The sequence below is a fragment of the Cetorhinus maximus genome, chromosome 10 (genome assembly GCF_964194155.1).
Source record: "Cetorhinus maximus chromosome 10, sCetMax3.hap1.1, whole genome shotgun sequence".
In the NCBI taxonomy this organism is placed as follows: Eukaryota; Metazoa; Chordata; class Chondrichthyes; order Lamniformes; family Cetorhinidae; genus Cetorhinus; species Cetorhinus maximus.
This window is the reverse complement of record NC_135888.1, coordinates 96,899,733-96,926,422: the sequence shown is the minus strand read 5'-3', so window position 1 is coordinate 96,926,422 and position 26,690 is coordinate 96,899,733. Positions and strand designations below refer to the sequence as shown.

The 26,690-nt window shown below is 43.4% G+C and overlaps 1 protein-coding gene across 1 annotated transcript in view; it reads right to left on the bottom strand.

The window, feature by feature from the left end:
- The window catches only part of LOC144685862 (electrogenic sodium bicarbonate cotransporter 1-like), a 105,180-nt gene that overhangs the window by 57,584 nt on the left and 20,906 nt on the right, over positions 1-26,690 (bottom strand). Inside the window, exons 5-10 of the mRNA XM_078550819.1 lie at positions 17,440-17,597; positions 16,364-16,451; positions 13,440-13,594; positions 7,282-7,398; positions 6,607-6,781; positions 5,846-5,979 (exon numbers count right to left, since the gene is read on the bottom strand). Coding sequence (XP_078406945.1) covers positions 5,846-5,979; positions 6,607-6,781; positions 7,282-7,398; positions 13,440-13,594; positions 16,364-16,451; positions 17,440-17,597 — 827 coding nt within the window. The remainder of the gene's footprint in view (positions 1-5,845; positions 5,980-6,606; positions 6,782-7,281; positions 7,399-13,439; positions 13,595-16,363; positions 16,452-17,439; positions 17,598-26,690) is intronic.

The following is a 26,690-nucleotide window of genomic DNA, read 5'->3' as shown; positions in this document are numbered from 1 at the left end:
TCTCATCACAAAAAAAGCATTTTAGTCGCCAACACAACCAGCCAATTTTAGGAACATTTCTTCAAAAAGATGTTTTGCATTAATTGGGAGGAAAAAGGGAAAATAGAAAGTAAAGGAATTATAAATGAATATTTTTAAAGCCGCATATTTGCTACATGGAGTCTTGGAATATTCCCTAAAAGACCTGTTTGCCACTTTTTTTGTAAGGAGTAACTAAAAAATAAAATTTTCCAATATCCTCTGTGGTTAATGAATTCTGGATAGGTATTTATTTCCTGTTGAGTCAGGAAAATATCAATTAACTGGTACAAAATCTCAAAAGAAAATGCATTTATATCAAAAAATTTATTTTCAAGACCCTTTAAAGAACAGACCTTAGACCCTTTAAAGAACAGACCTAGAGTGGTGGCTTAACTGGTTAAGGGAAGGTATAACTAAGGGTGGAATTTTCCCTGAATTGCACTAAGTGCAGTGGCGGGCTGAAAAATAACATTTTTCCTACCGACCACAGTGGCGGGCTTTTGCACTGTATCATCCGCTTCCCAGTGCATCCCACCTCATTAATATCGCATGCACGGGAAACACATCGGATTGTTGGCAGGCGGCCTCGGATTTGCCAGCCATGCTATCACTTCAGCACTTCTGCATTCTGGCACCATATTTAAAGCGCACCAAAGCACAGCCTACTTTATATATACAGACCAGGACTGCTCCAGGTGACAAATGGCCCCGAAAGTCAGGAAGATGGCAGCCCCCAAATGCAGTGACGCCTCACTGGCGCATATTTTAGACACCATTGAGGCCTGCTGCGATGACCTCTAGCTGCGCTGTAGCCGCAGGAGGTCCACCATAGTCACAAATCCAGCCTGGGAGGTGGCGGTGTGATGAAAGTATAATAATTTTCATAATATTTTTCTGGTTTATTGTGAAGTAGGTTTATGGGGGTAAGTATAGTTGGGTCTGTGTGTGATTTAATTACACTTGGAGTCAAGTAGACTGCAAGCTTGAAATCATCAAAAGAAGCCATGTGTTTGACATGCTAATGAGTGAACATGGGTGCTGGCTTAGCATGTAAGGTGTGAAGGGAATTTGCATTTGTAGATAAATGAAGGGATTATTTGGATTTCAAAGGGATCTTAGTCTGTTTATAACATGCCAGATAAGCAAGGCCAAGGAGTGTGTTTATTTTTCCCAAAGGTTACTGACAATATTGGCAGCATGAAAGTTTTTATATTATGAGGAAGATACAGTTTCAAAGACATATGGAACAATAGAGTTTACATGTTAAAAAGAAAGAAACATATATAAAGGAGAAGAAAAGCTATGTTGGAGAAGGCCATGTAAGATCTAACAAGAATGTGTGAAATAGCCTTAATGAAGCCTCCAGCCCCTCCCAACACCTTGCCCCCTCCAAACACCTCCCTCTCCCACTCACACCTCGACTTTCCACTCCCCCCCACCCCAGTTCTTCACCGCTCGTCCATGCTTGCCATGGCAAAGTCCCTGGAAGATGGTGCGAGCGCATGGCAAAGTCCCTGAAGTCCCAAAGTAGGTCCAAAGCATCAGCGAAGTTGAAACTGCTGCATCGAGACCTCCCACCTTCCGAGAGCCGCTTCGTGGCAGAGCCATATGCATGAGGATCCACCCACCATGCAATGCACGTGTTTCCCCAGGGTCCAGTAGCTATAGGCCTCCAATATCTTCTTTTCCTTGGATGTCCGGTTCTGAGCAAGGCCCTGACAGTAAGTCCCGACTTCTACACGTCTCGCCTATCCAGTCGTTTTCTGGACTGGTGCGTTTTAACGCTGGCATAGCAATAAATTGGGCATAGGGAGATGATTCCAATCAGGCCTTACTTTGCATTCCATTAGCGGGATGCAAGTTGGTTTCACACCGGCCTCCAGCGGGATTTGCAATCCGCTAGGTGGAAACCATCAGATGATCCCACTGTGATTTCATACCAGTATGAAACCTATTTCTGTCCCTCCCACTGAATATCCCCCACCCTCCCGCCCGCCCTGATGCCCATTGCAAACAGGAGTGAAAAATGCCAGCTTAAGTCTTTCAGATCAACAAGATCCCAGGTTTCATTACCAGAGCAAGATTTCCATTTTGGGTCAGACTTTGGCATCAAATGCAGGTCCTGATCGCACTACCTGCCAGGAGCAGTAACTCGACATCTAGTTTTGCTGGATTAGTTAATTAAATGGTCAGAGGGTGTGTTATGGCACAGCTGATGGTAAATGCTGAGCTGCTCAAATCCCAATGGGAAACTTGAAACAACTGCCGCAACTGTTTTGCAATTTGTATAAATTTCAAGATGCATACCTTGAATTCAGTAGTAATAAGACCATCAAGTCTTTTAGGTTTCTTATAAAACTAAATTAAACCTTTATTAATAGAAGAAATGATTTTAAATATATGCATAGTTCTACAAATTACTGCTATGATAACTTCTAAATCCCCTAGTTAATCTAAACTCCCAGTTACACTTTTGTTAAGACAAGTAAAACACATAGATTTTATAAGACCCAGGCAAAGAAACATGACACCCTGAATGATCCAATTCAAAGTGAGTTTTCTTAACTTCATTTCTTTGTAGACAGCAGCTTGAGGCTTAGATGCTAAAAGCTTTTCACACTTGTTAGATCTTAAAATGCCTCCCCTTACACACAACCTTCATTCCTTTATACATATTTTCCCCTTTGGATGCAAATTACCATTGTTTCACTATGTCTTTGGACTTTACCTCTATGATAATAAAAATCTCTCATAGCACCAATTTTACCAGTAATCTTTGGGAAAGATAAACACACTGGGGAGAATTTTCTCCCTGTTTGTGGGGGGGGGGGAAGGTTGGGGGGGGAGCGGGCGTGCATGCAGCCGATTGCCGCCCGACAATTAAGGCCCGCCCAGCGTGATGCATGCCCAGAAGCGCTGAGCGCTCCCTGTGTGGGTGGTGGGGGGGTTGCCTGAGTCTGGGCCTGCGGTCTTTCGCACATGTGCACGAAAGAGTGCAGAAATTTCCCTGAGGCACAGAGCTGCCTTAGAGAGATTAGTTTAAGTTCCAAATAATTTAATAAAGGAAAAAAGAAATTTTAAGGCATGTCCCCTCATGTGAAACTGTCACATGAGCTGGGACATATCTATTAATTTTATCAAAAATTTTTACAAGACTTTAAAAACCTTCATGAAACCTCATCCTGCTCATGGATGAGGTTCCATGAAAAATGCGAAGGCCGCCTGGGCTCTTCACCTGCTCACCAACCTTAAGGCTGGACAGGCAGCTCAGTTTATTGCTTTAATTGATAGTTAACTGGCCTTAATAGGCCTTTGACAGTTCAGCGGGCACGCAGCCAACTCGGGTGCGCGCCAGCCAAACTGAAAATCTGAATGACGCGTGGTGACGTCAGGACGCATGCCTGACATCACCGCACATCATTTTACGCCTCGGCGAGTGGGCCCCCGGTCGCCGAGCTGTAGATTCTGTCCACTTGTTTCTTAACTTCACCTGGCTAGGTGACACATTCTACCCCTCCTTTGAAACAATCTAGTTTGGTTTATTTAAAAATGCAAACGTTCCCTTTACATCTATGTCTACCTACTTAACATTTCAAACCTAGCTTATCTTCTAATACATCAAAGCCTTCAGATCAGCTGCCTTTAATTCAATTAAGTCTCACACAGACACACACACACACACACACACACACACACACAGAGACATAGACCTATAGACACAGACCCCACTATTACTCTACTTTATAATAAGTTCCAATAGCTTTATGAGAATTATTATATCTTCGTGATGGAGTGATAGTAACTAACTGTGGAGATTATCAAGATATTTTCCTCTTATCCATAGCTGGGAAAATCCTAACCCACATTCTCCTGAACCACCTACTTTCTGTGGCTGAAGAAATCCTCCCAGGCACACTGGCCCAGAATTTCACGGAGTTAGGCAGACTCTGAAGATATTTAAAAATGGCCAGTGGGACCTGATTCCGGGGCTCCCGCCTCCATTCCTAGTGCTAGCTATTTTCGTCTGCCTGGAATAATGGTGTTGGTAGCAAGACCACACCCTGTATTCCTGACCTGGTTGGCTCATTGCAGGGGTAAGCATCTCATAGAGGCCCGCAATTTTGTGGAGTCAGCCAGTTTCTCCATGATTCTTGGATCACGGTCCTTCAGAGGAGCTGTGAGCCATAGTCTAGATTCGGGAACCTTTTGAAAGGTAAGTCCAAAAAGTCTTACCCACAACTCCAATGCCCATTCACCCAGTATGATGTACAGAGCCAATGCGCTATATAATAATAATAGCAAGTATTGAAATGCTGAGGGAAAAAACACTCAGAAATCTGCTTTGAAAAATCTGCTGCACCTATAACATTATAAAAGTATCAATCAGACATTGCTATTATAGGTATCAGTAACAGAAGCCTTGCCCACTTCACACCTCTTAATCTTATCCAAATAAACATGCAGACATTTATAAAAGAGATCACAGAAGGAATAACTTATAACCTCAAAGATATCAATCAAGTAAAGTAAACATTCCACTTCAGTTTGCCCAAGCAGACCCCTGCTGAGCTAATGCATTTCTGAGGTTTAGAGCCAAGCATTCATAATGAACCCCTCTTGAAACAGTATCAGCTGAAACAGATGACCAGACAACTGATTTTCCACTTGGCTCATTTTGCATTCCCAAAGCCTGTCCATCATCTACAAGACACACGCCATGAGTTTGATGCATTTGCCTGGATGAGTACAACTCCAATAATATTCAAGAAGTTCAACAACATCCAGGAAAAAGCAGCCCACTTGATTGGAATTCCATCCACCAACCTAAACATTCAGTCCCTCCACCACCGATGCATAGTGGCAGCAGTGTGTAGTATATACAAGATGCACTGCAGCAGCTCACCAAGGCTCATTTGACAGCACCTTCCAAACCTGCGACCTCTACCACCTAGAAGGACAAGGGCAGCAGATGAATGGGAGCACCACCACCTGCAAGTTTCCCTCCAAGCCACTCATCATCCTGAATTGGAATTATATCTCAGTTTCTTCACTGTCACTGGATCAAAATCCTGGAACTCCCTTCACCACTTTGTAACTATACCACATAGACTGCAGTGGCTCAAGAAGGCAGCTCGCCACCAACTTCTCAAGGACAATTAGGGATGGGCAATAAATGAATAGTTTATGTACTACACCAGCACAAGAATTTGGGTTTTGGGTTGGGACCCTGATGTCAGGATCATTTGGGGGTCACAATCCTGCCCTCTGTGGGAAACAGTCACGCATTAGTGATTTACCCCGAATTGGCCAATTACTGGCGGGCAGTCTCTCGAAGCTGGAGGCCCTTCAGCTCAGGAGAAGCTACAGCATGCAGTTCAGGTCAGAGAGAGAGAGAGCGAGGTGGTGGGGGGGGGAGAGAGAGAGAGAGAGGGCATTTCCATTTTGAGGCGCCCTCTCAACTTTTATAATAAAATAAATTATATAAAAAATGATCAAAGCTGCCAGGTCACCAGCATGGAGTGGGAATGGCCGAGTGGAGGGATGGTGCTGACAAATTGGAACGCTGGCACAAATTTTCACGCCCACCTACCTCTGTACTGGGAGTGAAAATTCTGCCCACAGTTTCTAAACCAACTTCATTCTCTTACACAAGCCAATGAGTTTAAATGCCCAGCAGAATGTGACCATTGAGTACTTTACAATCATTATTATGGCACATTCAAAAAAAGAACTAAGAAAGTCAATTGGTATTTCACCTAAGATAAAAACTCCAGTATCAAATTTATACTGAAACTTAAGTAATATTCAACCACAATTACTGTACCTGCTAATGTTGAAGAGGAGTCGCTCAAATACCAACACAGGACCCGTGCTACCAAGAACTGTTAACGGTTGGCCAGCAAAGAGACAAAAAACTGCTCCAGCAATAGCTGTTCCAAGGAAGCTCTCTATGACTCCCTAGACAAAAAATGCTGCTCATTATGATGTGAAACTGATTTTGTTTTTCTATAACAATACAGTAGTGGAAGAAAAAAAGCAAGCAACAGCAGAAATAAGGAAAAGACCAGAGGAGAAACAAAGAGGAGAAGGAAAAAACAGAAAGTCAGAAAAGAACAAAGGAAGTATGAGTGAGAAAAAAGAAACTGGAAAAATGAAAGAACATAAGAGTGAACAGCAAGTTATAAATATTGTAGTATAACCTGAGGATAAAATTATTCTCATATGTACAGAACATGTACAGAAACAAAAATAGAAACTAGAAACCAGCGTAATTATTTTTACACTAAGATAAAAGCAAAAAACTGTAGATGCTGGAAATCCAAAACAAAAATAAAAATACCTGGAAAAACTCAGCAGGTCTGACAGCGTCTGCGGAGAGGAACACAGTTAACGTTTCGAGTCCGATTTTTACTTTTGGTTAGACAAGCTGACTATCTGACTAGGGTAAAGAGCATTATAATATGTAATTACTATGATTAAAGTAGTATTTTATTGTGCAGGCACTGTGAACTAACATACCAGGCGAAAACTATAATGATATAATACTCTTAAAATAAATAGCACCCAAGTAATTTGCATACAAACCTGCATGTTGTCAGTTGCATCACCCAAGATTCCCCCAAATGTAATTGCATTTGTTACACTGGCCAAATAGATGAACAGGACAGCTGAAAGGCACTGGAGGTTCAGAGCATCATAAAAGTCACTGGCAAACCAAGGTGCTTTTCTTTTGATGTCATTGATCAATCCCCCAAATAACCTAGAGATGAGACAAAAAGTAGTTTTTTTCTGATACTATTGCAATAGATTTTTCAATGGTTTACATTATTAGAATAATTTTCTGCTCCGCTATTTAATTTTAAAGGAATACCCCAGTTCTGTCTAATGAATCAAATGGTAACTGCAATGTTCAATTTGAAATTGAGCAGGAAGGTCCCAGCTTCAATTTTTGTTCTGTGCTGAATTCTCAGCTGAGATATGTTAGATATGTTTCTTCTTGTAATTACTTTATCAAAAAATATATTTTATTCATAAAACTTGTAAAAGCACAATTTTGACTAATTGGCATTACACAAAGTTTTATTTCTTTCAATAAAGCATGTGACACAGAAATGACTCCCCACATTTACAATTACAGATTATATATAAAACATACATTACATGTCAAACATTCCCTGGTGCCTACAGCCAGAGAGGTTTTATAGTTGCCCCAGTCCCTCAGCGTTTTAAGTAAGCCAAAAGAAGTATGTAGATACTCACTTTCCTGTTCTTTTCAAATCTTCAGCAACATGCGGACTACTCCCATACCTTTCTTCACGGTGAATATGACTTCCTTTATGCATCTGAACTTTAAAACTATGAGAATACACAGATTTTTTACAAGATAAAATATTAATGGGATAAAAAGGTTTAACTGAGATACAACTTTAATATAGTGCTATGATGATGTGGTACGCAAATTATTATACTATCAAACTGAACTGAGAACAATTTATTTCTGTAATATATTCCAGGCCTACAATGACAGAAACGTGGCTAATATTAAAATACCGTCTGCATAAGACTCCTTCTAGTGGCGGTCACATTACAAGATACTAACAGTAAATGCTGTTTGTGTGGTTGTATGTATGTCCATGTGCGAGTGATTGAGAAGCGGTACCAAATACAAAAAGACATTAATAGGTTGAGAAAGTGGACTGAGGAATGACAAAATGGTATTTCATGAGGACAGCAGCAGAACTTGCATTTATAGAGTGCCTTTAACACAATAAATTGTCAGAAGGCACTTTGCAGGAGCATTATCAAACAATCCGACAGCAAGATACAATAGGAGATATGGAGATGAGACCTTGGCGGAGAGGTAGGTTTGAAGGAACAACTTAAAGGAGGAGAAAGAGGCGGAGCAGTTTAGTGAAGGAATTCCAAAGTTTGAGACTTGCTAGACTTCTCCTCATTGGCACATTTGTGTAATTAATAAGGCTTAAGTTATTAAATTGCACTTTACATAAGCTTAGTGATGAAAAGTCTTAATTTGCATGCATTATTGGAATATTGTTAACAAAGTCTTTAAGTTGGTATTCCTTTAAGTGACAAAATAGTAGTTTTGTAATGTAGCTTTAAGAAAGAACAGGTGGAGTTATAGCTAGGACACATTTGGGCTCCAGTGTGTCTGGCCTTAGCAGTAAACTATGGCATCCAGTCAAACATGGGCAAAGAAACATCCTGCTGATTACCATGTACCACCCTCCCTCAGCTGATGAATCAGTGCTCCTCATGTTGAACATCACTTGGAGGAAGCACTGAGGGTGGCAAGGGCGCAGAATGTACTCTGGGTGGGGGACTTCAATTTCCATCACCAAAAGTGGCTCAGTAGCACCACTACTGACCAAGCTGGCCAAGTATTAAATGGCATAGCTGCTAGACTGGGTCTGCTGGAGGTGGCGAGGGAACCAACAAGAGAGAAAAACATACTTGACCTCATCCTCACCAACCTGCCTGCCACAGGTGCATCTGTCCAGGACAGTATTGGTAGGAGTGACCACCGCACAGTCCTTGTGGAGACAAAGTCCCACCTCCACATTGAGGATACCCTCCATCGTGTTGTGTGGCACCATCACTGTGCTAAATGGGAGAGATTTTGAACAGATCCAGCAACTCAAGACTAGGCATCCATGAGGTGCTGTGGGCCATCAGCAACAGAATTGTACTCAAACACAATTTGTAACCTCATGGCCTGGCATATCCCCCACTCTACCGTTACCATCAAGCCAGGGGATCAACCTTGGTTCAATAAAGAGTGCAGGAGGGCATGCCAGGAGCAGCACCAGGCACACCTAAAAATGAGGTGCCAACCTGGTGAAGCTATGACACAGGACCACTTGGGTGCCAAACAGCATTAGCAGCAAGTGATAGTCAGAGGTAAGTGATCCCACAACCAGCAGATCAGATATAAGCTCTGCAGTCCTGCCACATCCAGTCATGAATGGTGGTGGACAATTAAACAACTCACTGGACGAGGAGGCTCCACAAATATCCCCATCCTCAATGATGGTGGAGCCCAGCACATCAGTGCAAAAGATAAGGCTGAAGCATTTGCAACAGTCTTCAGCCAGAAGTGCCAAGTGGACGATCCATCTCGGCCTCCTCCGGAGGTCCCCAGCATCACAGATGCCAGTCTTCAGCCAATTCGATTCACTCCACGTGATATCAAGAAACGGCTGAAAGCACTGGATAGTACAAAGGCTATGGGGCCTGACAATATTCTGGCAATAGACGGAAGACTTATGATCCAGAACTTGCCGCACCCCTAGCCACATTGTTCCAGTACAGCTGCAACACTGGCATCTACCAACTATGTGGAAAATTGCCCAGGTATGTTCTGGGCAAAAAAACAGGACAAATCCAACCGGGCCAACTACCGCCCCGTCAGTCTACTTTTGATCATCAGTAAAATAAAGGAAGGGGTCATCAACAGTGTCATCAAGCGGCTTTTGCTTAGCAATAACCTGTTCACTAATACTTAGTTTGGGTTCCGCCAGGGCCACTCAGCTCCTGACCTCATTACAGCCTTGGTTCAAACATAGACAAAGAGCTGAACTCCCAAGGTGAGGTGAGAATGACTGCCCTTGACATCAAGGCCGCATTTGACAGAGTGTGGCATCAAGGAGCCCTAGCAAAACTGGAGTCAATGGGAATCATGGGGAAAACTCTCCACTGGTTGGAGTCATACCTAGCACATAGGAAGATAGTTGTGATTGTTGGAAGTCAGTCATCTCAGCTCCAGGACATCAATGCAGGAGTTCCTCAGGGTAGTGCCCTCGGCCCAACCATCTTCAGCTGCTTCATCAATGACCTCCAACAAGAGAGAATCCAACCATTGCCCCTTGAGGTTCAATGGCATTACCATCGCTGAATCCCCCACTATCAACATCCTGGGGGTTACCATTGGCCAGAAACTGAACTGGACTAAGCCATTTAAATACTGTGGCTACAAAAGCAGGTCAGAGGCTAAGAATCCTGCAATGAGTAACTCACCCCCTGACACCCCAAAGCCTATCCACCATCGACAAGGCACAAGTAAGGAGTGTGATGGAATACTCTCTGCTTACCTGGATGAGTGCAGCTCCCACAACACTCAAGAAGCTCGAAGCCATCCAGGACAAAGCAGCCCCCTTGATTGGCACCACATCCACAAACATTCACTCCCTCCACCACTAATGCACAGTAGCAGCAGTGTGTACCATCTACAAGATGCATTACAGGAATTCACCAAGGCTCCTTTGACAGCACCTTCCAAATCGATGACCACTACCATCTAGAAGGACAAGGGCAGCAGATAGATGGGAACACCATTACCTGGAAGTTCCCCTCCAAGTCTCTCACCATCCTGACTTAGAAATATATCGCCGTACCTTCACTGTCGCTGGGTCAAAATCCTGGAACCCCCTCCCTAACAGCAGTATGGGTGTAACTACGCCACATGGACTGCAGCGGTTCAAGAAGGCAGATCACCACCACCTTCTCGAGGTCAACTAGGGATGGACAATAAATGCTTACCCAGCCAGCGAAGCCCACATCCCGCAGATGAATAAAAGAAACAGAAGCCAAGACTGCAATACTGACCGGCTAAAGGAATAGTCTGAAGATGGTTCTCCAGTCAAAAGGGTACTAGTTAAGGTTAGATTGTTGTGGGGAAGCCAGAAGCACTCTTCCCGTTGATCAAGAATTGTAAATAGTTGGTGAGATGTTGTTAGTTTTGTTGGCACAGGTGCACTTTCTTTGGCTGGATGTCGCAAAAGCTTCCTGCAAAAAAGGTATGCTTCACTGGGGTTTTTGTACTTGTCAGGGATAGCATTTTTCTCAGGACACTTGTTGTGGGCATTGTCAGGAAAGAGAGTTAGGAGTTAGTATTAGAGCACTTGCTGGGAAGTTAGCATTTATGCAGGTCGTGGCTAGTTGACAAGTAATTGTCAAAAGTTGGGGATTGCCATAAGCACCCAGAAGTGATTAAAGTAATTGTCAAAGGTTGGGAATTGCCATTAGAATCCAGATCAGTGTTAGAATCCAGTATTAGGGCTAAAAGTAATTGCCCTAAGAGAAAGTGAGTAGTCTTTGTTAGAAAGCTGTCTCTACCAAAGAGAGAGAGCGAGAGAGAGAGGGAAAATGATCCACTCGAGTTGAAGTCTTAAAGCTGCGAAGGAATTTGTATGTATGTTACAGTTAAATTGACTAAGTTAAAATCTCGAAGGATGTCATGAGTCAAGAAATCAGGTTAAAAGAATTAAGAAGAGAAGACTCCAGAAGTCCTGGGATCCATAGAAAGACAGACAGACACACATAGAACTCAGAGATCTCGGAGGGCTGTGGGGTTAGTGAAGGCTACAGAGATGGAAGAGGCAAAGCAATGGATGCATTTGAAAACAAGAATGAGAATTTTAAAATCAAGGCATTGTTGTACTGGGAGTCAATGTAGGTCATTAAGCATGGGTGGTGGGTGAACGAGACTTACAAAGAGTTAGGATGTGGGCAGCAGAGTTTTGCATGAGCTCAAGTTTACAGAGGGTGCAAGATCAGAGGTCAGCTAGGGGAGTATTGGAATTGTTAAGTCTATAAATAACAAAGGCATGGATATGGGTTTTGATAGCAGATGAGCTGAGGCAAGGTCAAAGGTGGGAGATGTTACGGAGTTGGAACTAAACGGCCTTTGCACTGGAGAGGATGTGTAGTCGGAAGCTCACCTTGAGGTTAAATAGGACGCCGGTCTGGTACAACTTCAGACAGTAGCCAGGCAGCTGGATGGACTCAAATGCTAGGGAATGGAGTTTGTGGTAGGACTGAAGATAATGACTTGGGTTTTTGCAATATTTAATTGGTAAAAATATTTGCCCATCTAATATTGGATGTTAGACAAGCAGCCTAACACGTCAGAAGCATTAGAAAGGTCGAGAGAAATGGCAGAGCCGGAATGTTGGGTGTTGTCATTGTACATGGAAACATGACATTGTGGTTTCAGATGGTGTCGTCAAGGAGCAGCAAGTAATTGAAATAGAAGGGGTCCAAGGAAAGATCCTTGGGGGATTCCTGAGGTAATGGTTCAGGATGAGAAGATAAACCACTGCAGGAGATGCAGGCTATGACTTGATCGATAGGAATCGAATCAGGTGAGAGCAGTCCTATCCAATTGGGCAGCAGAGAAGAGGCATTGGAGGAGGGTGGTGTGGTCAACTGTGTGAGGCAGTAGTTGCAAGGACAGAGATGTTAAAAGAAATGACATAAGGATCAAGATAATTTTTCTAGACCACAACAGCTACAGAATCATCAGGAAAGAGCTGAAAGCAATAAAGGAAATAAATTGGTTTAAAACTGAGGAGGAGCACAAATTTGTAAATATTCTGAATGAACATATATCCGCTAGGTATTTACAAGGGAAGACATGAGCAACATGCTCTCTCAAATCAAAGATACCCAAGAAAAATCTGTGAATTTGTTATAAATGAGATGGAGTGTGAGAAAGAAAGACAGAAAAGAACATACATTATATATTGCCTTTCATGGATTCAAACTGTTCCAAAGCACTTCACAGCCAATGATGTACTTTTCAATTATAGTCATTCTTATAATGTGAGGTGATGTGGCAGCGCATGCTGCAGGGTCCCACAAACAGTAGTGACATAAATGACCAGATTTTCTGTTTTAGTGAAGTTGGTTGAGAGATAAATATTAGCCATAGTACTGAGAGAAACTGCATGCTGCAGCACTTTCTCACTAGGCTCACTATGCTGGACTGGGTATTGAACCCACAACATTCTAAATCAGAGGCACTGCCTAAAATGGACAGCTGCCAACCTCTGATTAGCTGGCAGCTCTCGGGGTGGGGGGGGTGCAGGGGCAGGGTTTCCACTCCCGAGGCCTTGACTCCGGGGCAGGCCCACCACTACTCATTTAAGTTCCCAATTGGCACTTAATACAGTGGGCCTTCCCCAAAGGCGGTGATTCGGGGCTCTCACCAGCTCTCTAGCTGGCGAGAGAGACCCCCATCACCTAGATTAAATCCTACTCAATAGTTGTATCCTACCCCAGTGCTACTTTGCAGTTCTTTTCTCTCTGGGAAGCATAATGGAAGAATAGCTTTAAGAAATTACTCAAACACTGATCTCAACTTTGTTGTCAGAGGATTGTAGAAATGAGAATAATGCCTTTTAGAAAGAAAGGGTCTATCCTCAGCAAATGCACCACCTCATGCCATGTTTGTGGAATCTCTAGCAGCCTAACAACAGACAACAGGTGGAATATTTTCCTGCTATCAGTCAGGGAACAATCCAGGTAGCTGTAATTTTCCTGCTTAGTTGGTGGATTTATTCTATTGCATGTGGTGGACAAAAAAAAATGAAGATAAAATCAATTTACTCAACGCTTACCGCTTGTGCGGTGATGGAAGAATCTTTGGTGGTGCTATCCGTAAAGTGGGATCCCACTTCCCTGGAGGTAGCACAGCTACCTCATCAAGGAACTCATCAATTCCGGCTAGTAGGTCTTCTCTCAATTTTGCCTTGAGTGCCACAATATGGAATAACTGCAAAATAATTGTTGTGTATTATTTAATCAACTAATTAAAAGGAATGAATTATTTATTACAAAAGTAAATGCCAACTATAAATATAGCTTTTAAAAATTATTTAATGAAGATCTAGGATCAAGTAAATGTAATTTAAAGATTAGAAAATGCTTTTGTGATTCAAAAATTGTAAAAATCTATTCCAGTGGTACAATTCAGTTATAAAGCCCATTTGACCAAATTGAAAAATGCTAACTCAAAAATTGCTATCAAAGTAACTGCAAGTTTCATGTGCATACTGTTTCCAGTGTATAAATCATCCAGCAATTTATGGCAAGGAAGAGATACCCCATGAATTATGAATTACCACAAGCTGCTAGATTTGTACCACTCCGCAGTTAGCCTCACCCACACAGCAACTCACCCTCAACCTTCCCATGAGCTTCAGGAAGTTTCTGGATTTGAACATTAACTGCCCATTAAACTCAGCACAGAAAGTTAATGCTGGTAATTTATCATTTAAATCTTCTTAATTAGGTTTAGTTAAGGCTCTCTCTCTCTCTCTCTTGCTCTCTCTCTCGCTGTCTCTCTCTTCTAATATTCCAGATGCCAATTGTCCTGACTGGCTGCTAGATGTGCTGCTCTAGCAAAATCTGCACCATTATGATTTTCACTTTCATTAGAATTCAATATCACATTTAAGTATAAACAATAGAACAGAGGTAGAAGTCCCACAAAGTAGATATAGGAGACGGATGCGTCTTCCACTGACCGGCTGTGATCTGCTGTTAACTCTTGTACCAGAGACAAGGGTATTTGAAAATTGTGTGTCTATCCAAGCACAAGAGCTGACGAAGTGGAGTCTGAAGCGGTACCCTGTTCCTCCAAGAGGGAGCACCTAAAGCCTGGATAGGGCCCAAGAAAAGGATCCTGCTTGCCTGTGAGGATTTTTTTTAACCCTCAGGTCTTAAGGCCCAGAATGGGATCTAAATTAGCACTTGCCAGACATGGATCCTGCTGGGCCCATCAGGGGCATTTTGGATGGAATATCTAGGATGTCTTCAATCCAAAAAGTGTCCTGGCAGATGTTTTTGGATGTAGCAAGACAGGCAAAAACTCTCAATGAAGCATAACTATTCGGGGAATTTTAGAGGGACAAAAACCCAGCAGGTTCAGATTTGTCTCCAAGTTATTGCTCCCGCACTCTGCATAAATGCCCCGCAGTTACATCTCCCAGATCATAGAATATTTCCATTTATTTCCTGAAGGTCGCGCAACATAAAACTGTAATCGGACAAAATGGTTGGTATGTTCCTTAGGGCCATACTAAATTGGTTCCCATGCATGCTTAGCAATTAAGTGGGTAACCAGTTCTCCTCAGCACTACATTGGCAACTCGCTTGACAGAGGTGTGTGGAAAATTGTACTTCAGTGATATCAGTTAAAGGCAACCTCTTAAAAGTGAGCTGCATTGTGGCTCCCAATGGGAAAAAACAGTAAAAACTGGGAAATAAGAGTACTGGTCTGAACTGTCTTGTATACCTTAAAATGGAGTGCCATACTGAGCACTACAGAAATGATAGGCAGAAGCGATACTGAAAGGGAGGTCAGCAGGAGAAGGGACCTCATCATTCCACTTAGTAAGAAAAGTATCCTGGATAGCTATGTGACAATAGCGAGCAGAGAAAGCAGAGGAAATCAACACCAGAAGCACTGCTGCAAGGACATTGCCACAATGCAGAGAAAATTCAATGACATGACAATGAATACGAAGATGCAATTCCCAACTCATATCTCTCACTCCTCTCTGCTTAGCCCAGCATTACCTGATGCTTCAGCACTCACTTAGGCGGTTGGGGAGCCTCTCGGTATATTGAGGAGGGAGGGGAGTATTCATGAGAACTTCTAATCAGTGAGTTGTTGCTTGCTTGTCCACTTCCTGATCCCCTTCTTCCTGTTCTTCCTCAACTTCTTCCTGCTTTTGCAACTTCAAGGCTTGCCTCCTTCCTGAGACTCTAATCCTAAACCTTGTGCATGACACAGTAGCCAATATTGACACTCGTTTCTGATCATATTGAAGAAGTCTCCAGATCTGAGGAGGCATTGGAACTTTTGCTTGATAAGCTTGCTGGTTTTCTTTGTGATTCCTGGTTCTAGCATGGTTTTCATTCTACGTACTCTATTATCATGATAATCATGCAGGGGAAAGTAAAAGGCCAAAGATTAAGAAAAGATGACTGGTTGATACACGGGACTGTAATACCAATCATACAGAGAGCAGGATTGTGTACATGGCTGTCTAATCTCAGACATGAGGGTGCTACTTAAAGAGGAGGGAGTATTACTGGTATCAAAAAAATTCTATCAGAGGACCAGGGAAAATAGCTGTCTAACAACTAACTCTGTTTAAACTGAGCTGTGTAATCACAGGGGTCTCGCAAAGATTTGCAGTTAAGTTCATGTATCAGCTGAAGGGGGATGCATAATAAATTGCACAGCAAAGAGAAAGGAAATTATACATCTCATAGAATTTTTAAAAAAATATTTTGTGCCTACGGGCCTGGGTGAGGCAAAATACAAAAACTTGAAGGTTGTACATTTGATTGCCTATCGTCTTATATGTATTGTCTTGTATGTCCTGCACTTGTTTGCCTATTGTCTTATACGTTTACACGTTGTCTTGTACGTTTCAAATGCCATGTGAGATAGCTTGTACATTTGTTACATTTTTTGTACAGTTAACAAGTTCCACCAAAGATTTCATTTTGTAATTGATTCCTGGCTTGCCTCATCAGTAAGCAGAGTTGCAACAGCTCTCCCAATTTGATGATAAGCCATTGCCTTAGATTTTGGCCCAAGAAGAATGAACAGAAACCTGAAAGAGAAAGAAAAAGATACTCTAGCACAGTTCTACCCATAAATAATATATGTTTTGTTTTGAAGCTGACTTTGTGAGGTCTCAAACACAGCCAGCATGTTATCAGAATGTCAGAGGCATGTTGCCTGTGTAACCAGGGTCTCAAAATTTACTCTTTCTTAATTGACTAAAAACTATTAGAATCTAGTGCCAAATACAAGAATCATAGAAAATATAGCACAGAAAGGAACCATCTGATTCATTGTGCCAATGCTAGTTTTTAAAAATTTGGAAAATAAAATAAAATCAATTTCTGTTCTGGAGGGGCGCTGCTCCTTATTCCTGTTTGGTAAGTCACTGAAATAAAACAGTATGTTGCACATTATAATTAGGTCCTTGCAAAATTTAAATCTAACCAACAAAGTTAAAGCATAAAACTTGGCAAGCAAGTGTGCCTTAAGAGTGTAAATGTATGCTGTTCCAATATTTTGGGCATATCCTAATGTATTGTTCCTAACGCTTTTAATCATGTGAAAATACAATATAAGATTTTTCTTCAACCGTAGCCACACATTTCTACATTTTTGTAGCAGACCGATGTATCACACCTAGTTATTCATGCAGATAAAGTTCAGTTTCAAAACGGATTTGAGCTGGAACTGTAGTGAGGTACTCAAATTAGCTCTGGTGTTCCTGTGTAAAGAGGGGAGTAAAAAGGAAGAATTCCCATTTCTAACGAGTGATTTGCTGCTGAAAAGTGGGCCTCTGTAGGTGGATCATGCTGAAGTATGGCTATTCCCCATATTCAAATAGCCTTGCAACAACCACTATTCAGACTCAAGCTGAGAGAATGCCATTTAGGAAGATACGGAGAACTTCAGGAGAATCATATCCCAACGCAAGTCAGTGGGAAAGGGTCATTTAATTAGTGATTCAAATAATATTTGCAACAAAACACAAAGCTGAAATTAATTGTCGACAAACCCAAATGATATAATATCCTTACCTGGTTGGCAGTGGAAGCTCTGTAAGAGCCCCTAGGATCATAGCCTCTTTTAATCGTACAAAGGCAACAAATGGCTTATCCAAAAAATCTACTTCACCTACAAGCACATTTGTGGCTTCAGCACCCTCTGGGATCTGCTTCTTGAATTTATTTTTCAGCTAAAATAATAATTTTTAAAAACATCAGAAATGTAAATGCAACTTTGGAGAAATTCTAATAAAAGGCAATTTTTAGCTCTTACATGAATTAACTATAGACCAAAACAGTACGCTTATTTTCTTTTCACCAATCAATCATTAGAAAATAATTGAGCCAACAACAGTTCCTATGTTAAACTACTAACAGAAGTAGTTACATGTGCCTTGTGATGTGCAACCAAGTGATATAGACTCGAACACTGAAGGTTTGTGTCTGCCGTGGCTCAGTAGGTAGCACTTTGGCTTCTGAGTCAGTAAAGTTGTGGGTTCAATTCCATTTCAGAGACTTGAACACAGAAACGTAGGTTGCCACTTCAGTGCTCTATTGAGGGAGTACTACACTATTGGAGATGCTATCTTTCAGGTTAGATGTTAAACTGAGGCTCCTGTTTGCCCTCATAGGTAGTTGTAAAAGATTCTATGGTGCTATTTCAAAGAAAAGTAGGGAGTTCTCCCAGGTGTCTTGGACAATATTTATCCTTCATACAACACAATTAAAACAAATTACCTGGACATTATCATACAGCTATCTGTGGGATCTTGCTTTGCATTTCCTACATTACAACCATTGGGATGTCCAGAGATCACAAAAGGCACAATGTAAATGCAATTCTTCCTTTTCTTTTTTTTTTTGAGTCTTTATCTTTGATGATATCTATTGAAGAATGCCCTGGTCTCCAGAGATAAAAGCAAAAAACTGCGGATGCTGGAAATCGAAAACAAAAACAGAAACAGAAATACCTGGAAAAACTCAGCAGGCCTGGCAGCATTGGCAGAGGAGAGTACAGTTGACATTTCGAGTCCTCATGACCCTTCAACAGAACTAAGTAAAAATAGGAAAGGGGTGAAATATAAGCTTATAGGGTATGTGGAACATTCCTTACTCCAGTCCTACTCCGGCCCCCTCCCACAACTCTTTCTCTGGTACATCGATGATTACTTCGGTGCTGCTTCATGCTCTCGTCAGAACCTGGAAAAATTTATTAACTTTGCTTCCAATCTCCACCCCTCCATCATTTTCACATGGTCCATCTCTGACACTTCCCTTCCCTTCCCTTCCTTGACCTCTCTGTCTCAATTTCTGGTGATAGACTGTCCACCAATATCCATTACAAGCCTACCGACTCCCACAGCTACCTCGACTACAGCTCCTCACACCCCGCTTCCTGTAAGGACTCCATCCCATTCTCTCAGTTCCTTCGCCTTCGTCGCATCTGTTCTGATGATGCCACTTTCAAAAACAGTTCCTCTGACATGTCCTCCTTCTTCCTTAACCGAGGTTTTCCACCCCCGGTGGTTGACAGGGCCCTCAACCGTGTCCGGCCCATCTCCCTCGCATCCGCCCTCACGCCTTCTCCTCCCTCCCAGAAACATGATAGGGTCCCCCTTGTCCTCACTTATCACCCCACCAACCTCCGCATTCAAAGGATCATCCTCTGCCATTTCCGCCAACTCCAGCATGATGCCACCACCAAACACATCTTCCCTTCACCCCCCCTGGCGGAATTCTGTAGGGATCGTTCCCTCCGTGACACCCTGGTCCATCCCTCCATCACCCCTTACTCCTCAACCCCCTCCCACGCCACCTTCCCATGCGACCGCAGAAGATGCAACACCTGCCCCTTCACTTCCTCTCTCCTCACCGTCCAAGGGCCCAAATGCTCCTTTCAAGTGAAGCAGCTTTTCACTTGCACTTCCCTCAACTTAGTCTACTGCATTCGTTGCTCCCAATGCGGTTTCCTCTACATTGGAGAGACCAAACGCAGACTGGGTGACCGCTTTGCAGAACACCTTCGGTCTGTCCGCAAGCATTACCCAGACCTCCCTGTCGCTTGCCATTTCAACACTCCACCCTGCTCTCTTGCCCACATGTCTGTCCTTGGCTTGCTGCATTGTTCCAGTGAAGCTCAACGCAAACTGGAGGAACAGCACCTCATCTTCCTACTAGGCACTTTACAGCCTTCCAGACTGAATATTGAGTTCAACAATTTTAGATCTTGATCTCTCTCCTCCATCCGCACCCCCTTTCCGTTTCTTCCCCCTCCTTTTTGTTTTTTCCAATAATTTATATAGATTTTTCTTTTCCCACCTATTTCCATTATTTTTAAATGTATTTCCACCCATTGTTTATCTCTACCTTTTAGTATTCCCCCACCCCCACTAGAGCTATGTTTACCTTGTCTGTCCTTCTCTCTACTCTTAATTAGCACATTTCTTTAGATAATATCATCACCTTCAACACCTCTTTGTTCTTTTGTCTGTGACATCTTTTGGTTATCTCCACCTATTATTGGCTGCTTGTCCCAACAAACCCCCCCCCCTTTAAACCAGCTTATATTTCACCCCTTTCCGATTTTTACTTAGTTCTGTTGAAGGGTCATGAGGACTCGAAACGTCAACTGTTCTCTCCTTCGCCAATGCTGCCAGACCTGCTGAGTTTTTCCAGGTATTTCTGTTTCTGTTTTTGCCCTGGTCTCCATGCTCTTTGAATAAGAAAGGGCAAAAATAACCAGGCAAATTTCCTGCGCTTGATTGCTATCTACTGGTCTCTGCGGGAAAATGAGTTTCTGTGGATTTGGGCTGAGCTTAGCATTAGTCTCAGCTGTAATAGCAAGTTATCCAAAAATAGAATAGACTGGAGAAGAGAGAGTAACTGTGGTGAGGAGGAGAATTTTTTTTCCCCAGTCTCCTTAGGACAGTTTTCTCAGTCAATATGCTGCTGCCCAACAAAGAATCAAGTCTACATAATCTAGTTCTGGATAAAGAGACAGAATAAGTGGGTAACCTAAAAGTAGGGGAACAATTGGGAAATAATAACTACAATATAATTAATTGTGAAAAGCAAAAGAACAAGGATACCATGAGTCAGTGGGCTGGATTTTCAGTCAGGCATCGGGAACCTGAAATTAGTACCAGTTCCAGGTCCTGACCATGCACAGTGTGTTCCAGACTTGTCCGCCTAGATTTTTAAAGGGCCAGGCCAATTAATACTGGGGTATAGATTGCCATCCAATTAACAACATCAGGCAAGTTCCTGAGACTGGAGGACCAATGAGAGGCCCTCCAGCATTGACACATCAGCAGCCCCAGCAGCCAAGGTGGAAGCTGCAGATTCTTAATGGAGTAAGAGGAAGAGAGCGTGAGAGAGAGAGAGAGACTGAGCCTCATCATGTAAAAGGGGGTCAGTTTTTTAAAAATTCAAAATGGCCACAGGTGCCTGGCCATGCTGATGGACAGCCAGAGGCACAGCTGTAGCCCGGCAGCTATCACTGGGCGCGGGTGGGGTTGTCTCTCGCAGGATTAATCACGGCAATCTCCCATCAATCCTCCACACATTGCTTGACATGAGCCCGCCATGGTTGCCTGGTTGAGGTCCAGTCCCAGTCAATATGGGAACAGGGCCTTAACAGGCCCTGTGATCGGCCCTAATTGCTGTCAACTGGTTACCTGCAGCTTGCTGACAGGCATCCGATCCCACCTCAACCTGACCTCTCCAAAAATGGCTCAGGATCGGAATCATGGTGCAAGCCGGCACAACGACCATGCAGTGCAAGATTGCAGGGCTGCCCACCTCTAATTTTGACACCAAACTGGTCCCCATAGGGCAGAATTTTTTGTCAGGCGGGCGGAGCTGGAATGGGCGCGGGCAGGTGCACCTCCGATCAGCGCCCCCGATCGGGGCGCACCGCCATATTATGTGGGTGGGCCAATTAAGACCTGCCCAGCATGACGTCCGCCAGGAAGTGTTATGTGCTCCCTGTGCGGGCGGGTGGGGGGATTCCCTCAGCCGAGAGCGCACTCTTTCACGCACGCGCACGAAAGAGCACGCTGATCTCCCTGAGGCTAAGTGTTGCCTCAAGGTGATCGGCTCCAAATTAAAAATTGTTAAACAAATGATAGAAAGATTTCCCTGACATGTCCCCTCATGTGAAACTTTCACATGAGTTGGGACATGTCCATAACTTTTATTGAAACCTTTATTAAATATTTAAATAACCTCATGAAACCTCAGCCCGCCCGTGGATCAGACTTCCATGCTTTTTCTGAAGCCCGCCAGGCACCCAGCCTACACGCCAACCGTAAGGTTGGGTGGGCAGGTCCATTAATAATGTTAATTACATTTTCAATGGCCTCAATAGGCCGTTGACAGGTCGGTGGGCGGGCAGCTGATTCGGCTGCGCCCCCTCCGACCTGAAAATGGAAATGACACAGGGTGACGTTGGGAGTTCCACCCAATGTCATCCTGCGTCATTTTACGTGTTGGCGAGCAGGCCCCATTCCCACTCACCGACTGGCAGATCCTTCCCGTAGAGCAATTGTGGCACAGAAGGAGGCCATTTGGCCCATTGAGTCCAAATTATACTGAGATAAAAAGGGAACACTGGTGAATAAATCAACAATAGACATTTTTAAACAGGAGATGGAAAAGGTGTGATTTAAATATGTTAGAGTATGGAAAAAAGAAGGCCACTTTTAACTTCAGGGGCACAACAGGGAGTAAGGAGGAGCACATCCACTGCCTACCCCCATTTGTTATAACCTGAGCTATTTTATGGTCTGATCCTCATTTTCAGGTAGTTGGCAAGCTGCACCCAACAAACTAACACTTCAAGACAGCTTACAGATGGAGGACAGCAGGCAATCTTGATGTAGGTCAACGCACCCAAAATGTTAACTTGCAACTTGTTTTGCCTGGTTTGCTGAATATTTCCAGCATTCTCTGTTTTGTTGCAAATTTCCAGCACCTGCAGTATTTTGCTTTTTGTTTACATGTAACAATGACTGCTTGGGTACCAGAAGCCTGCTGGTATAGGAACCATACCCAAACAAGAGTAGACACTTTCAGGAGAGATGGGGGGAAAAGGAGGAAACTGGAAAATAAAACATCAGAGCTAGGCAATTACCATCCATTTGCACATAGAAAGGTATTGCTATGACTTTTTTGTAGTAAAAATATTGGCACACATTTTATACAATATAACAAAGTGATCAGAACATCTAAAAATTTAGGCATTGGTCTTTCATTGCTAGCACTGTTGGGGCTGGATCTATCATCTTCCAGTTATTGAAATTTAATGCGTATAATGTCAACCATCAATGTTGCTCTTAAAAAGTATTTTTGGAAAATTGAAATTGTGTGCGCTCTGAAAAGTAGTAAGCACCAAGCACATATCAAGAGGGGAGGTTTTTAAATGCCAAACACTTGTTTCTCACCTGAAAAATTTACAACTGGTGGACGAAAATCTGGTGAAGAACCATGCTCACCCATTTGCTCATCCAAATGATTTTTCAAGCAGACTTCTCCACCATGAGCCTGTTTAAATATGTAAACTGGGGTCGGACACCAGTTGTAGGACCCCCATTGCAAGTTTCATGAAGAAATAGGCATGCTTGCCACATGCCCTCCAGGCGTTGAGAGGCCTAACCAGTGGTCCTTAAAGGGATTGCAAAAGGCTTCTCCAAAAATATATATTTTTGAGGTTGTTTCTAAAGGTTCTTGTGGAACAAGGAGGAGCATCTTCTGACCCATTGCGGGACTTTTGTCCACCCCCAGCATCTACTTCCCACCACCTGCCACCACTGAACAACAGGCCTCACCTGCTAGCTGGTGGGCAGCTGATATTCTACCACAGGAAATAGGCAAACTGCAGAATAGCACACAAAACTGTTTGGCATCTGCAGCTCACCAAGCATATTTAAAGGGAGCCTGAACCTGAAAACTTGCCAGTCTCCTGCCATATTGAATGGATATCTTGGGCCCACTATTCACTTAGTGCCTATTCAGCACCTATATATAAAATCTCTCACATTATTTCTTGAATCAGTATTTCAACAAAAAGTTCATTGGTAACTTCACCAAACATAAGAACCACAATAATTCCAGATTTTTATTGAATTCAAATTCCACCAGCTGCCATGGCAGGATTCAAATCCAGGTCTCCAGAGGATTACCCTGGGTCTCTAGATCACTAGTCCAGTGACAATACCACTATGCCACTGCCTCCCCTGAGAGTTTGGGGTGGGGGGGGTGGTTGGGTGAACTGTGATTGGGACCACGAGGAGTTCTCCCCACTTGGGGAGTGGGGGTGAGTGAAGAGACTGGCTGCAGGAAATATGTCATGGACACCGTCCTTTTTTAAAAACTTTGTTTTAAGCAGGTTTTTCTTTTCTTCGGCATTTTCTAAAGATGGCTTCTATTTCTTTATTTTTAAATGGGTGAACAGGCTTACGAAGACTTTTGAGCGGATAAGCAAATTCGAGAAAGAGGAAGTCGCGAATGGCGGGACTTGACTGTACATAGAAGCTATGAGATTCGGTGTAAGGATTGGGTGAGATTGGAGGGCGAAATGTTTAATATCATGAGAGGATCCAACAGGGTAAACAGAATGACTCTTTCCTGTAGTTGACGTGTGAAGAAAGATAAAAGGCCACAGGGCAGCGAGCAGGAGAATCTTCACACAGAGTTGTGAGGCTGTGGAACTTACTTCCAATGTTGGTGGTTGAGGCAAAAACCATATCAACATTCAAGGTTAGATTAGATAGGTGGATGAAGGGAAAGAGGACAAAGGAATATGGGAATAGGGTGGGTATATGTTATTATAAACTACTTGCTCATGGGGACAGGGGAGGTAGGGGTAAAAGCCAGTAAGGACTGGTTGGGTCCAATGGCTTGTTTCTGTCTTGTGGCTTCTGTGTACAGTCAAGTCCCACCATTCGCGACTTCCTCTTTCTTGAATTTGCTTATCCGCTCAAAAGTCTTTCTACACCAGTTCACCCAATTAAAAATAAAAAAATAGAAGCCATCTTTAGAAAATGCCAGAAAAAAAACCTGCCCAAAATAAAGTTTTTAAAAAGGAAGGTGTCCATGACGTATTTCCTGCAGTTAGTCTCTTCATTCACCCTTCCGCCACCCTCCATGGCACTGGCAGCAAGAACTCATGGTCCCAAGAGCAAGAACTCCCTGTGGACCTGATCACAGTTCACCTCTGCTTTCAGGGGATGGGACGACGCAGTGGTATTGTCACCAGACCAGTGATTTAAAGACCCAGGGTAATACTCTGGGGACCTGGGTTTGAATACTGCCATGGCAGATGGCGGAATTTGAATTCAATAAAAATCTGGAATTTAAAAGTCTAATGATGACCATGAACGCATTGTTGATAGTTGTAAAAACCCATTTGGTTCACTAATGCTCTTTAGGGAAGGAAATCTGTTGTCTTTACCTGGTCTGGCCTACACAGATGACTCAAGACCAGGTTGACTCTGAAATGCCGAATGTAACAAACTGGAAAAAAGGATTGAAACCGGATGAACCACCTGGCATCAACCTAGGCACCAGAAACGACCAGGAATCTCAACCCTGCAAAGTCCTCCTTACTAACATCTGGGGGCTTGTGCCAAAATTGGGAGACTAATCAAGTAACAGCCCATAGTCATGCTCATGGAATCATACCTTACAGATAATGTCCCAGGCACCACCATCACTATCCCACTGGCAGACCCAGCAGAGGTGGTGGCACAGTGGTATACATTCAGGAGGGAGTTGCCCTAGGGGTCCTCAACATCGACACTGGACCCTATGAAGTCTCATGGCATCAGGTCAAACATGGGCAAGGAAACATCCTGCTGATAACCATGTACCGCCCTTCCTCAGCTGATGAATCAGTGCTCCTCCATGTTGAACACCACTTGGAGGAAGAAGTGAGGGTGGCAGGGGTGCAGAATGTTCTCTGAGGTGGGGGACTTCAATGTCCACCACCAGTGTGACTCAGCAGCACCACTGCTGGCTGAGTCCTAAAGGACATAGCTGCTAGACTGGGTCTGCAGCAGGTGGTGAGAGAAAAACATAGCTGTCTCATATGCATCTGTCCATGACAGTATTGGTAGGGGTGACCACTGCACAGTCCTTGCAGAGACGAAGTTCTGGCTTCACATTAAGGACACCCTCCATCGTATTGTATGGCACAACATGGTGCTAAATGGGATAGATTTTGAACAGATCTAGCAAGTCAAGGCTGGGCATCCATGAAACACTGTGGGCCATCAGCAGCAATAGAATTGTACTCGAACACAATCTGTAATCTCATAGCCCAGCATATCCCACACTCTAACATTACCATCAAGCCAGGGGATCAACCCTGGTTCAATGAAGAGGGCACGCCAGGAGCAGCACCAGGCATACCTAAAAATGAGATGTCAACTTGGTGAAGCGATAACACAGGACTACTTGCGTGCCAAACAGCAAAAGCAGCAAGTGATAGACAGGGCGAAGCGATCCCACAACCAACGGATCAGACCTAAACTCTGCAATCCTGCCACATCCTGTCGTGAATGGCGGTGGACAATTAAACAAGTCACTGGGCGAGGACACTCCACAAATATCTCCATCCTCAGCGATGGAGGAGCCCAGCACATCAGTGCAAAAAATAAGGCTGAAGCATTTGCTACAATCTTCAGCCAGAAGTGCCGAGTGGATGATCCATCTCAGTCTCCTCCAGAGGTCCCCAGCATCACAGATGCCAGTCTTCAGACAATGTGATTCACTCCACATGATATCAAGGAACGGCTGAAGGCACTGGATACTGCAAAGGCTATGGGTCTTACAATATTCTGGCAATACTGAAGGCTTGTGCTCCAGAACTTGCCGCGCCCCTAGCCAAGCTGTTCCAGTACAGCTACAACACTGGCATCTATTCGGCTATGTGGAAAATTGCCCAGGTATGTCCTGTACACAAAAAGCAGGACAAATCCAACCCAGCCAATTACCGCCTCTTCAGTCTACCCTCGATCATCAGTAAAGGAATGGAAGGGGTCATCAACAGTGTTATCAAGCGGCACTTGCTTAAGCTTAACCTTGCTTAACCTCCTCACTGACCACTCAGGGTTCACTCAGCTCCTGACCTCATTACAGCCTTGGTTCAAACATGGACAAAACAGCTGAACTCCCGAGGTGAGGTGAGAGTGACTGCCCTTGTCATCAAGGCAGCATTTGACAGAGTGTGGGATCAAAGATCCCTAGCAAAATTGGAATCAATGGGAATTAGGGGGGAAACT